Below are 14,719 nucleotides of genomic sequence, written 5' to 3'. Positions count from 1 at the left end.
ACAGCACACTTCCCTTTTGTGATTTATTCGTGCTCTAGAGCCAGACTTCTTGGCTTCAGCTTCAAATCTGTTGTATGTCAGCTGTGTGTTTTTCCATAGGTTACGTACCTCTCTGTGCTTCAGTTTCTTCGTGTGTGAAAGGGGATAGTTACAGCACTTACCTCAGAGGGCCACTGTGAGGATTAAATGCATTAATATCTATGAAAGGCAGAGAACATTACTGGTTCATAAAAAGTGCTGTGTTAAGTGCTATCTACTATTATTACTATTACTATTTTATTATTATTGCAATATTTCAATATATCCATTTTACATCAAAAACAAGTGCAGGTCTCTTGTTCTTTGCCTGGATACCCCTGTGCCTGTCTTTGCCTGGCTAATCTCAGTTCAACCTATAATAGAGAAAAGTTAGAGCAACATAAATGGACTGATGTGAATAGCAGAGTGATTAAATACAACTTTTGGTATATCTATGCAATAAAATACCATGCATATATTCATGCCATTTTTGAGTAATATTTAAGTTTGTAATGACACAGAAGAAGATTAAGTAACAATAATAAGATACACTAGTTCATAAAAGACTATTAAGTACCAATAATAAAATATAAAACTAGGTACAGAATGATAGGGCAATTTTAATTTTCTTATTTATGCCTCCCTATATTTTCTCAATTTTGTACAATGACCATGTATATTTTCTATAAAAGAAAACCAAACTAATATAATTTTTTTTTTTGAGACAGTGTCTCACTCTGTCACCCAGGCTGGAGTGCAGTGGCGCGATCTCGGCTCACTGGAATCTCCACCTCCCAGATTCAAGAGATTCTCTTGCTTCAGCCTCCTGAGTAGCTGGGACTACAGGCATGTGCCACCATGCCAAACTAAGTTTTTGTATTTTTAGTAGAGATGGGGTTTCACTATGTTGGCCAGGCTGTTCTCAAACTCCTGACCTCAGATGATCTACCCACCTCGGCCTCCCAAAGTGCTGAGATTATAGGCATGAGCCACCATGCCTGGCCTATAAATTTTTTTCAAAAAAAAAAATTCAGGTCTCACATTTTTTGGAGGCCTTCCTTAACACTACACTACCACCATCTAAAGTGCATACCCTCACCCTCAGACACAATGCCTGTCACACAGTAGGTACTCAATAAAGCTTTACTGAATTATGTTCATCTCTTGCTGGAGTATTCCCTATGACCTGCATGGAAAGAGGCCAGAAACAATTTGAAGGAAGATGCTTCACAAGGAATACTGAAAGTTTTCTTGACCTCATGAATGCTGGTGAGGCTTTATCCCTCTCTCAGGAATTTAGCATTGCCTGAAGTTCCTGACCTCTGCCTTTCACAAGCAAGAGCAGGTTGTGGCAGGCGACGAAGGTCCATTTCCATGGTAAGAAGCGTGGGGCTGGCCAGCTCCGTAGTCAGAGTGTGACAGTCACTGATGAGCTGCTCCAACCAGCTCAATGTCCTACAGATTTCATCCTGAAGAATTCTGCACTCTGGATAATTGTGTATTTGTTTCTTCAATTCACAATCCAGCTTCTGCTCCCATTTCCTCCAAAGTGACTTAGACACCATATTGGCAAAACTACAGGATTTGCCTCTTCTTGGTTTATTATCTTGGCAAAATGACCCTATGTTCCAGCTCCCCTTGGGTTTCCAGTCTCCACATTTGCCCTCCAGGAGTTCTCTAGTTCTATGCATCCCACCTCCTAGAGGCTACCTCTTGGCCCCAACACCCAGTGGTCTCCTCAACACTCTAGGAGAAGCCAGGATGTCCAGATTGACTGAGTGTGTTATGATCAGAGATTGCCTCTATGTGTAATCTCAGAGGGTCATACCTGTAGAGGGACTCTGGTCATCTCTGAACTCGGAATTGTAGGCCTTGGGTCTTGACATGCATCCTGTGTGACCTTGATCAGGTCTTTTCACTTCTCTAGGTTTTGCTTTCCTATTCTGTACCGTGGCAAAACAGATCAGGGTCAGGTAAAACCACAGGCCACGGATATGCTGAGGAAAATGAAAAATACCAGGACATTTTCAAGGTCATGTTACTGCTGTGGCTGCTGGGCCTGTCTGCAGCCTGGGAGGTTGAGGACAACATGACAAGACAAATGTAAAAATGCCCAGAATGGAGTTATGAAGATAGTGGTGGTCAAGGATGTGGAGGGGGAACCTCTAAATGACCACAAGTGAGGGGGAAAGAAGGGCTTCCCTGCTCAGGGGTGAGGGGGTGGCCCTCTGAATGGAGCTCCCTGGAACCAAGGATGACCCTTGCTGTCACTTCCTGCAACCCTGAGCTAAAAACAGTTGAGTCCAAGAATAGTGTCCATTGTGATAAAACTACTGGATGCGTGGGTTGAGGGTGGGGGAGAAGGGGAAGTACCACACTATCAGGGCTGAGGAATCACCTTTTGGGTGGAATGTCAGAACACCCAGTTCATTCGTACTTGGTTTACTCATTTGGCTATATAGGGGTCCACATCTTGAGTCCATGTTACTCATCACATCCCCTCCATGGAGATAAGCATAAACAGTTTCTGCATCAAGGAGCTCACTTTCTAGTCGGGGAGGAAACCACAGGAATAGATAAATATGTCATAGGTGGTAAGAAGGAAGTAGTTCAGGAGACTGTAGGAGCACAGTGAAGGATACAGAGTTTACTTGGGAAAGAGGTCAGGAAAGTTTCTCTAGGGAAGATGAGAATCTTTTTTGTCATGTATCTGAGAGTCATTTGTTATCATTGATTATTGGCTCTCCTTGGCTTTCCAGTCTCCACATTTGCCCTCCAGGAGTTCTAAATGGCACCAGTGCCTAAATCTTGGGGTGGGGGAAGTTAACATGGCTAAACAAAATGATACAAGTCCTTTTTACTCTCAGTGTGGACTTCCACTGGGGCAGACATAGTATTGTTGTTAGGATCTTCATGAAGATCTCTCAAAACCTTTTACCCCCATGAGCCAAAGATCAGATCAAGGCGAGGAAACAAAAGTCAACAGACAAACTCATTGTATGGCTCAGTGATGACTAATCACCCATTTTATCAATCATTATTCTCCTGAAGCCCCAGAACAGGCTTCCTCCTAACCCCTCCACCCTGCTCATTCAGACAGCTGCTCTAGTGGGGATTGAGACTTAACTTGAAACTACTCATCTACAGCTAATAGACAGCCTTCTCCATCCTTCAGCCTTCCTGACACTTTGTTTCTTCCTCTGACATGACACTTAGCTTATTCCTCCTCATGGGATAGTTATTTCTGTCACTGTCAATGCCATCACTAGACATGGAACTCTTCGAGGGCAGGGATGGGGCTTTGTTCAGCTCTGTCTGCCCTGGCAAACAGCAGATGGTTAGTACATTGGGTTGAATAAAAATGTCATAGATAATGAAGTCTGTGTTAATCCAGAGGACATGAGACACATTCTGCTTCCCTTAAAGTGAGGTCCTCGATGCATGAAGATGAAACTGCACCAACTAGGAAAGGCCAGGAGAGGTACTAACACATCTGCTATCAGGGAACTCGGAACATTACAGCTGGGGGCGAGGGTCTTGGAGAAGATCAGAACATTTGAAAAAAGAGCTGTACAAAGAAAAGGGGGAGAGAACAGATGAGAGAAGTGCAGCTTGTGTGTGAGGGTGGGGAGTGAGGGAGAATGCTGAGGTAGGATGACCTTGTACTTTATTTCATGACCCTGAAGTACCCCAGGATGCTGCTCCAACCTCTCCTATGGCTCCCAGATGCTGTGGGTCCCTTTTTTTCTTAACTTGTATTTTAGGTTCAGGGGTACATGTGCAGGTTTGTTATATAGGTAAGTTGTGTGTTGCGGGGGGTTTGGTGTACAGATTATTTCATCACCCAGGTAATAAGCATAGTACCCAATAGGTAGTTTTTTTTATCCTCACCCTCCTCCCACCCTTCACCCTTAAGTAGGCCCTGGTGCCTGCTGTTCCCTTCTTTGTGTCCATGTGTACTCAATGTTTAGCTTCCACTTATAAGTGACAACATGCAGTATTTGGTTTTCTGTTCCTGTGTTAGTTCGCTTAAGATAATGGCCTCCAGCTCCATCCATGTTGCTGCAAAGGGCATGATCTTGTTCTTTTTTTTTTATGACTGAGAAGTATTCCATGACATATATATATATATATATGTATATATATATATATATACATATATATATCCCAAATTTTTTTTATCCAGTCTACCATCAGTGGGCATTTAGGTTGATTCCATGTCTTTGCTATTGTGAATACTGTTGCGATGAACATACATGTGCACATGTCTTTATGGTAGAATGATTTATATTCCTTTGGGTATATATCCAATAATGGGATTGCTGGGTTGAATAGTAATTCTGTTTTAAGTTCTTTGAGAAATCGCCAAACTGCTTCCCACAATGGCTGAACTAATTTACATTCCCACCAGCAGTGTATAAGTGTTCCTTTTCTCCACAACCTCACCAACATCTGTTATTTTTTGACTTTTTAAAAATAGCCATCCTGACTGGTTTGAGATGGTATCTCATTGTGGTTTTAATTTGCATTTCTCTAATGATTAGTGGTGCTGAGCATTTTTTGTATGTTTCTTGGCCGCGTGTATGTCTTCTTTTGAAATGTGTCTGTTTATGTTCAATGCCCGCTTTTTAATGGAGTTGTTTGTTTTTTGCTTGTACATGTGTTTAAATTCCCTATAGATTCTGGATATTAGACCTTTGTCAGATACATAGTTTGTAAATATTTTATCCCATTCTGTAGGTTATCTCTTTACTCTGCTGATAATTTCTTTTGCTATGCAGAAGCTCTTTAGTTTAATTAGATCCCATTTGTCAGTTTTTGGTTTTGTTGTGATTTGTTTTTGGCATCTTCATCATGAAATATCTGCCAGATCCTATGCCCAGAATCATATTGTCTAGGTTATCTTACAGGTATCATATTTTTATAGTTTTACATTTTAGGTTTTACATTTAAGTCTTTAATCCATTGTGAGTTGATTTTTACACATGGTGTAAGGAAGGGGTCCAGTTTCAATCTTTTGCATATGGCTAGCCCGTTATCCCAGTACCATTTATTGAATGGGAAGTCCTTTCCCTGTTGCTTGTTTTTGTTAACTTTGTCAAAGATCAGATGGTTGCAGGCATGCAGCATTATTTCTGAGCTCTCTATTTTGTTCTATTGGTCTATGTGTCTGCTTTTGTACCAATACCATGCTGTTTTGGTTACTGTAGCCCTGTAGTATAGTTTGAAGTCATGGCTCCCTCTTTTTACTCTTCTTTTTTCTTTCTCAGAGAAGAGCAGGTAACAATGTGGGGTTAAAGGTGAGCAGGTGGGTTAGAGTAGTGGAGCTAAAGGCAGATAGAGATCTTGATCCAATTATCTTCATTCCCTTCATTTGTCCAACCTTGCACACTCCTGTATGCAGGGCCTTTGTAAGCTTCACCTTCTGTACAGGTGCCCAGCAACTGTCAAACCAGCCAGGGCTTAACATGAGCATGGGCATTCCCTATGGACTGGCTGGGACACACCCACATCCTTAGATTACACATTTTGCCTGTAACATAGATAAACTCATTACTAGGTATGTAATTCTGTTTCGTTTTGTTTTGCTTTGCTTTGTTTTTGAGACAGGGTCTCATTCTGTCAAACAAGCGGGAGTGCAGTGGCACAATCACCACTCACTGCAGCCTGGACTTTTCTGGGCTCAGGTGATCTTCCCACCTCAGCCTACTGAGCAGCTGGGACTACAGGTGTGTATCACCACTCCCAGCCAAAATTTTTTTTATAGAGACAGTGTTTCACCATGTTGCCCAGTCTGGTCTCGAACTTCTGGGCTCAAGCTATCTGCCTGCCTTGACCTCCCAAAGTGCTGGGATTACAGGTGTGAGGCCCTGTACCCAGCTCAATCCTGCTTTTATACTAGAAGAACATTCTCTATCTGGGTCTTCCAGACTTGATTCTTACTGGTTAATTTGTCCTGTTCTTTTGCTGGTCCAAGAAAATATCCTGAAATCTTTATTTCTTCTCCGTTTCCTCCTTGTCCTAGGACAGACTAGCCCTATCCCTTTCCTGAATTAAGTCCGAATATAATCAGTCTTTGAGTGTGGAATAGCTCCTAGCAGTCTATCAGTCAACGGGTTCTCTTTGTGGTCACATTCTATGTTTATTCAGGAGACTACAGCATGGAAAGAAAATGGACTTTGGAGTCAGGTGAATCTTGATTCAAATCTTGGCAGTGCCATTCATCAGCTCTGTGGCATTGAGCGCCATCAGTGGACCACTCTCTGATCCCCAATTGCCTTGTCTGTAAAATGAGATTAGACACCCCTGCTCAAGATTATGGTAAGATTATATATAATGTGTGTAACACAGCTTTTCCAGTGCCTGGTACAAGGTAAGTGTCCAATAAGAAGTTACAAATGTTCCTGAGCCACCCTACTGGGTCCCTCCTCACATCCAATGCTGGACTCTTCATGCCCAAGGAAACATATAAGGCACAAAAGTCAGTGGCACTCAGCTCAGCAGAAGAAGGCACAGGAAGGGGATGGGGGAGTCCTGGCTCCCACTTTGTTCTTGGGGCCAGGCTTGTGGCCAGCCTGGAAAGACTGACATGAACCCTCCAGCATCTGAGGGTGCCAACCACCAAGAGCAGCACAGTTCTTGTCAACAAGCCACTTGTAGCAGGTGTGAACATTTCATCTTTTCCTCTGGGGTTTGCAACTCTCTCCCCAGTCTCAGTCACTGCCTTTGGCTGTACCACTTCCCTTTTCTTCTCGCCTGCACCTCCCTCATCTTTCCTCTATGATGACATCGCCCTGGGGAAGAGAAGCTGAGAGGAACTCCTCACTCAGCTAGCTTCAGGAGCATGACATCATCTCTACCATGGAAATTCCACTCACTCTCCTGTGCCCCCACATTTGTCCTAGGCCTCAGAGTCCCTATAAAGAGAGATTCCCAAGTCAGTATCAGCACAGGACACAGCTGGGTTCTGAAGCTTCTGAGTTCTGCAGCCTCACCTCTGAGAAAACCTCTTTTCCACCAATACCATGAAGCTCTGCATGACTGTCCTGTCTCTCCTCATGCTAGTAGCTGCCTTCTGCTCTCCAGCGCTCTCAGCACCAAGTAAGTCTACTTTTGCAGCTGCTATTTCGAGTCAAGGTGTAGGCAGAGTCCTTTTTTCTAGTCATGGCTGGCAAACAGTGGGATCTGGGGATGGGACAAAAGGCAGCTAGGAAGATTGCCATGTAGTCTGCTGCTAAATGTAGAGTCTAGTAGATATTCAATAACATTCAAGTTCCTATTTTCTTAAGAATTAGCAACCAGCAGAGGAAAACGATGGGCTGGAAGTCAGACTGTTGAGTTGGCTCTGCCTTTAATTATTTGTTCAAGCAAGCCCCTGTCCCTCTCTGTGCCTTGGTTTCCCCATCTGTCATATGAAGGGAGTGCGATGTGTTCTGAGACTGAATCCAGTTCCAATCTTCTAGATTTCTTTCTCGTTCTTCTCTGAAGATCCACTATTCAGAATAAGACTCCTGCTCATGTTAGGTGGGAATGGATATTTGGGGTTCTGGTAGCTCCACAGGGATGCTCAATGAAGATGCAAAATTAGAAGTCAAAATAAACAGCTCCCACGGGCAGTGTTGATCTCACCCTGGCCTTTCCTTTCAGTGGGCTCAGACCCTCCCACCGCCTGCTGCTTTTCTTACACCGCGAAGAAGCTTCCTCGCAACTTTGTGGTAGATTACTATGAGACCAGCAGCCTCTGCTCCCAGCCAGCTGTGGTGTGAGTATCAACCCCTGGGCTGCCCTGGGAGGCAAGGGTGAGGGCTGGATTTTTAAAGGGGGCCTGTTTTGGGGAGGGGGTGATTGAGCGTTGGGGAGGCAGCTCCCAGGGCTGAAGCCTTCCCTGAGAGCAGTGAGGTCACAGGTCATGAACTCACTTTTCAAGTGCTGAAGGCGGCAGAGTGGGAGCCGAGAGAGAAGGGGGTTCCTGGGGAGGAAGTTATTCAGAGGACAGGGAAGCAGGGGAAGGCAGACAGGTCCCGTGAGATATGGACCAATTCCTTAAACCGTGCTAGAAAGACATGTGGAAAAGTCACTGCCAGGCTGGCAGGGAATGGGGCAATCTATTCATACTGATTGCAATGCCCATTGGTTCCTAATCTGGGCAACCCCTGGGGCCCACAGCTAAATCCAGTGAGTGGAAGTTACAGGGAGTCTGCTTCCAGTGCTGCTCCAGGAAGGATCCCATCCACCAGAGCTGCCCCACATGGACCATGGTCAGGCAGAGGAAGATGCCTACCACAGGCAAGGGATAAAGCCAGATGACCTCAAAGGTCTCATGAGATTCTAATCTGTCCGCTCCTTGTTCTACAGATTCCAAACCAAAAGAAGCAAGCAAGTCTGTGCTGATCCCAGTGAGACCTGGGTCCAGGAGTACGTGTATGACCTGGAACTGAACTGAGCTGCTCAGAGACAGGAAGTCTTCAGGGAAGGTCACCTGAGCCTGGATGCTTCTCCATGAGACACATCTCCTCCACACTCAGGACTCCTCTCCGCAGTTCCTGTCCCTTCTCTTAATTTAATCTTTTTTATGTGCCGTGTTATTGTATTAGGTGTCATTTCCATTATTTATATTAGTTTAGCCAAAGGATAAGTGTCCCCTATGGGGATGGTCCACTGTCACTGTTTCTCTGCTGTTGCAAATACATGGATAACACATTTGATTCCGTGTGTTTTCATAATAAAACTTTAAAATAAAATGCAGACAGTTTCTTTGTGATTTTAATTTGATTTGGGGGTAAAAGGAATTGCCTGGTACCATTGGGAGGGACAAACTACAGTTTCCCAAAACAGTAAGAATGAGCAACTGCTGAGTCCTTAATATGAGCTCTGGGCTGAACACTCTTAATACATGATCTCACTGCGTACTTTCAACAAGGGTTTTAACACCCTTATGAAGTAGGGACTGTTGCACCGAGTTTCACAGTTAAGGAAACAGAGGCACAGAGAGGTGAAGTGACTTGCTGAAGCTTGTAGGCCTGCTTGGGGAGTGTCATGAAAGAATGCCCCAGAAAAGGAGGTTATCATTTCAACATCTTGAGGGGAAGTTGTAAAGAGGGGAAGCAGCACAGCAAAGGGGGAAGAAGAGTGAGAAGAGTGACTTCATCATCTTATTATCATTATAACATTGGGAAAGTCATCTTGCCTTATTAGACCTCGGTGTTCACACCTGTGAAATGGGGATAATATTAACCACTTCGAAGGGCTGTTATAAGGTGATGTATAAAGCACCCATCATAGGACCAGGCACCTGGAAGTTTCTCTCCTTCCCTCTCTGAGCTTCAGCCTTTTCACTTAAAATGGACCTAACAATTATCAGGATCATCATGAGGATTAGATTAGTTAGTTGACAGATCAGCACTCTAAATCCCAATCTACTGTGAAGTGTTGTCATGAGGACAGCAGGATGGAGGTTTTGTTTGGAAGTGTTGCAGGAGTAACCTAAAGCCACTTCTACTTAATTATCCTTCAATCAGAACTGCCTATTCCATGGGTCAGACACAACACAACTCTGAAGTAGAATTACATGCACAATAAAGCCTGATCCATGGGACACAGACTCGTAGTCTACTAAAGCTAAAAGGAAAGTTTAGACCATCTGGTCCAACCCTCTCATTTTATGGAAACTGAGGGCCAAGGCCTGGGAAGTAACTTGCCACGTGCCACTCAGCGAGTGCATAGCAGAGCAGGAGCCTGGCCAGTGCCAGCTCCCAGGCTCGGGCCCTTTCCTGCACACCTTCCCTAGTGACGCACCTCTGTGGTCCTCAAAAGGGAGACCAGTTGAGTAAGAACAAGGCGGAGACTATCTTGAAAATCATTTGAGTGTTCTTAGTCCTATGCAAAAGCAGAATTGGGGCCCTGCACTTCTCTGGGGTCAACAGACACAATTCCCTTCCTTGTCCTGCCCTTAGTCACCCTCATCATTCCAGAGCCCCAGTGGAAACTTCTTTCAGATTCTGTGGGGACTGAGAGAAGGAGGTTAGGGGGCAGAGCTGATCCAAAACAGGTGTAGGAAGAGGCTAGCAGCAAAGAATGTGCCTGGCCATAGTTTCTGCTTTCATTTGCCTAGATCTGAGCTGTCTAATATGTTAGCCACTGGCCAAAGTGGCTATTTACGTTTTCATTACATTTAATTAAAATGAAATAAAATTTAAAATTCAGTTCCTGAGTCACACTAGTCACATTTCAAGTGCTCAGTAGCTCCATGTGGCTAGTTCCCATGTTAGACAGCATGGATTATGGGCTTTCTGTCCATCATTGCAGAAAGTTCTGTTGGAGAGCAGTCTCCTAGAATGCTCTCAGAGCCTAAAGAAAGTGAAGGGAAGGGGAGTTGGGATGGCCTGTAAGATTAGAGTGTGGATTTTGAGAAAGATACGCAATTCTATTCTGAGGCGACGGGATGGGAGAGAGAATGGATGACTCCAGGCCAGAGACAAGGTATAGATCACTATGGTAGCTGAATAATGGCCCCCAAGGTGTACACATCCTATTCCTCAGAACCTGTGAATGTCACTTTTATAGCAAAATGGACTTTGGAGATATGATCAAGTTAAGAATCTTGAGATGAGTGATTACCTTGAATTATTGGGTCAGGCCCTAAATGTAGTTGTAAGTGTCCTTATAAGGGGGAGGAAGAGAAGAATTTGGTAATAGAGGAGAAGATAGCAATGTGACAACAGAAGCAAGATGCTATGCTGCTGGCTTGGAAGATGGAGGAAGAGGCCAGGAGCCAAGAAGTGTTAGGATGCAGCTCTAGAAGCTGGAAATGGCAAGGAAATTTTTCCTTCCCTAGAGCCTCCAAAGGGAGTGTGGCTTAGTGAAACTAATTTCAGACTTCTCACCTCCAGAACTTTAAGAGAATAAATATGTGGTTATAAGATGTTAAGTGTGTGGTAATTTTTTACAGCAGCAATAGGAACAAATACAACCACCAACTGACGCGTCACCGATAGCGACCCCCAATAGCTCAGTGTGGCAGGAAAGGGAGCATTCTAGAGGGTGAGCCAAACCTCCCTGCAGGAGGAACCCAGGGTGAGAGGGACACACCTCAAGGAGATGAACTATAATGAGGAGAGGCATCCCAAGAGGAGATCTGCTTCAGCAACTGAGTTCTGGGGCTGAGGCTTGATCCAGGGTCCAAGACCCTTAGGAAGCATGCCTCTTCTTGAGACACCTAGGGTGCTCTGAGGGGTCCTGGATTCCTGTCTGGGAAAGAATCCATCCTCTCATCTGTCAGATGCAGCCCAGAGCAGAGCCATGACCTGTCTCTGGTTCATTGTTGAGCAGGCAAGGTCAGGGCCAGAATCTGGGTCTTCTCCCTCACGATGGAGTCCCTTTCCCAATCCTCCCTGCCCCTCAGCTAATGGAAAGGGAGGAGCTCAGCTCCACAGAGGCAAGGCCACCAGGGAAGGCTGCAGGAGACCAGGGCAGCCTCATGAAGAAATGCTTACCAGGAATTACAAACGGCAGAATGGAATCCTCGAAGTGGGGCAATGTGGGACTTCACCTGTTGCACAATATGAGACTGTTTTTTTCCTTTCTCCTCTTTTCATACAACTTCCTTTTCTCACCCTGGGCCCAGAGAGCTGGAATCTGCTTACTTGACGTTCCATTTGAGGTTTCTCCAGGTTTCCGGGTGGGGACAGAAGCCAGAACAGATGAAGCAGGACACTCGAAAGGAACTATGGATTATGGAGCAACTTCTAGGCATCCGGCCTGTTTTCCTACTCCTTGCAGTGCCCATCACCGCCAGCTCACTCTCCAGATGGGAGTCCATTTCCTTATGTACATGTTCCTTTAGGACATGTTCATGCAAACATGTCCTCATCCCCCTATCCCACCTCAACCTGGAACTCTCCATCATGCTCCCATTGACACAGGCATTTTCCTCCAAGGAGGCCAGGAGCTGAGCAAGCCGAGGCAGGTATCAAGGGAGCAAGATGAGCTGAGGATAGTGACATAGCCACAGCTCTTCCTCGAGGCTGAGACAAGCGACCAGCTGGCAGTCCTGTGCTGCAGTCTGCATTCACCCTTTATAGACTTGAGGGTCTTAGCGCCCTCTCTTTCCCACTTATCTCTACCTGTTCTCCCTTCTAAACTTCTCTCTTGGGTTCCCACTGAGTCTAGCATACAGGAAAATGGAAGAAAAGAATTGAGAGACAAAATCATGGCACATTTTTCTATCTTTTAATAAGTTTCATTTTTGGATACAGCCAATGCCTCATATATGTGGGTTCCACATCTGTGGATTCAGTCAACAATGGATGGAAAATATTTGGGAAAGAAAGCACAACAGGCCAGGTGTGATGGCTCACACCTGTAATGCCAGCACTTTGGGAGGCTAAAGTGGATCATTTGAGCTCAGGAATTCGAGACCAGTCTGGGCAAACATAACAAGACCCTGACCCTACAAAAAATATTAGCTGGGTGAGGTGGCACATGCCTGTAGTCCCAGCTACTTGGGAGGCTGAGGCAGGAGGATTGCTTGAGCCCCGGAGGCAGAAGTTACAGACAGCTGAGATGACGTGACTGCACTCCAGCCTGGGCGCTAGAGCAAAATCCTGTCTCAAAAACTAAATAATAATAATAACAAAATACAAATAAAAAACAATGCAGTATAACAATGATTTACATTTACATTTATTAACAGCACTTACATTGTTTAGGTATTCTAAGTAATCTGGAGATTAAAGTATACAGGAGGATGTGCATAGGTTATGGGCAAATAATATGCTATTTTATATCAGAGATTTGTGCATCTGTAGATTTTGGAAGCCATGGGAATTCCTAGAAACAATCCCCTGTGGATATCAAGAGATGGCTCTATACGATAAGTGTGTAAAATATATATATTCAGAAGGAATCAGAAAATCAAAATTAATGTCTCTCAGGGAAGATGGGCTTGATGGGACTTGATGGAGGATGGTCTGGGAGACTATCCCCTTCTACGGAAACATTCCCTACTAGGAGACCAGCACAGCTGCAGGGAAATAATTTCTTCAGGCAGTGTTAGCAGCTTCTAAATCTCGGGACCCTATGTCCCTGGGCTCCTCAGGGAGATGTTTGTTATTTACAGTGACTCCTGATTCATTTCCTTAGGGGGTCCTCTCTTCCTTCAGCTAGGGACTTGAAGGGGAAAAGTGCCAGCATTTACCAAGCTCCTTAAAGCGCCAGGTGCTATATTGCTGAGTTTCATATACAGTCTTTTTTAATCCTTGCAAAATCTCAGGTATGGTGGCATGTGCCTGTAGTCCCAGCTACATGGGAGGCTGAGGCAGGAAGATTGCTTGAGCCCAGGAGTTCTGGGCTACAGTGCACTATGCCAATTGGTGTCCACACTAAGCTCGGCATTAACATTGTGATCTCCTGGTAGCAGGGGACTACCAGGTTGCCTAAAGAGGGGTGATCCGGCCCAGGTCAGAAATGGAGGAGGTCAAAACTCGCATGCTGATTAGTAATGGGATCGTGCCTGTGAATAGCCACCGCATTTCCACCTGGGAAACATAGTGAGACCCTGTCTCTGGGGAAAACAAAAAACAAAAAACAAAAACAACAACAACTACAATGACAAAAAACCTAAGGTAGATATTATTATTCCCATTTTAAAGATGAGAAAACCAAGGCTCTGAGAGGTCTAGAGGTAGATCCACAGTGTGAGGACACTGGTATGTGTAATCTTTGCAGACCTATTTGATTTATATTAGCTCTTCTTTTCTGTAACCTGCCTAAACAGGTCTACCTTGGCATAGTAAACCTCTTTGCCTTCCATCCTACCTTTCTATATCTCCTTGATTTGGAAGGCTGGAAGGGCTTGTCTTGTTCTCCCCCTTCATTTCTTGAAAAGAGTGAATCCCTGAATCTTTCAAGCTGTCTGTAGAGGAAGTTATTATATCTATGACTCCAGATGAAGTCTGCAGATTCAAGACCCTACCCACCCATTAGAACTTCTGACAGATGAGCGCCCACCAAGGAGTTTGATATCATGCACTTAATGGTTTTTAAATTAATAATTTTTGAATAGATAACAGTAGACATTATATACAATTCAAAAGGCATAAAAAGATACCCAACCAGAAAGTAAATCTCCCTCCTAGCTCTGTCACCAAAATATCTGTTACCCAGGGTAATGTCTATGTGACCTAGGTAAATTTCTACGCCACTTTAACTCTGCTTATCTTCAGAAAACAGGATGCCTGAGGTCCAAAGTTCCCCCTCGGGACCAACAGACTAAGACTGCTGGGGTCTAAGATGGCAGCTCGCTTGACCTCCGATGAACTTGTAACTTCATTATAATCTAATGTCCATGCTAAATGACACTCCCACCAGCACCATGACAATTGACAATCTCCATGACAACAACTGAAGAAACCATAAAAGGACCAAAAGAAAGGCAGGAACTCCAATTCCAAGAAGCTCTCCACCCATTCTCAGAAAATACATGAATATTCCTCCCCCTGCTTTTAATGCCCAACCCCTTCATTAAATATATCCTATTATCTGTGATTTCCCGGCTCTCTGAGCTAAGAAGTTGATTTGTGAGCCAGGCTCCTGCTTCTCAGTTCCCTGGCTGTGATGTTAATCAATGTCAACTTGATTGGATTGAGGGATACAAAGTATTAATCCTGGTTGTGTCTGTGTGGGTGTTGCCAAAAGAGATTAA

General features: G+C 44.5%; 1 protein-coding gene across 2 annotated transcripts; it reads left to right on the top strand.

Annotated features, from left to right (window-relative positions):
- The first annotated feature begins 4,852 nt into the window (after nucleotides 1-4,852).
- Nucleotides 4,853-8,763, top strand: LOC117974322 (C-C motif chemokine 4). 2 transcript variants are annotated; one of them, XM_034942058.3, is made up of 4 exons: nucleotides 5,841-6,339; nucleotides 6,924-7,119; nucleotides 7,666-7,780; nucleotides 8,374-8,757. In XM_034942058.3, the coding sequence occupies exons 2-4, from the start codon at nucleotides 7,044-7,046 to the stop codon at nucleotides 8,459-8,461; spliced, it is 279 nt and encodes a 92-aa protein (XP_034797949.1). In that variant the 5' UTR covers nucleotides 5,841-6,339; nucleotides 6,924-7,043; the 3' UTR covers nucleotides 8,462-8,757. The 2 variants fall into 2 exon arrangements, with proteins under 2 accessions (XP_063454750.1, XP_034797949.1); XM_063598680.1 differs by having other exon boundaries at nucleotides 4,853-7,119; nucleotides 8,374-8,763.
- The last annotated feature ends 5,956 nt before the right edge of the window (nucleotides 8,764-14,719 follow it).

This window comes from Pan paniscus, chromosome 19 (genome assembly GCF_029289425.2).
Source record: "Pan paniscus chromosome 19, NHGRI_mPanPan1-v2.0_pri, whole genome shotgun sequence".
NCBI lineage: Eukaryota > Metazoa > Chordata > Mammalia > Primates > Hominidae > Pan > Pan paniscus.
This window is presented reverse-complemented; position numbering and strand designations above follow the sequence as displayed.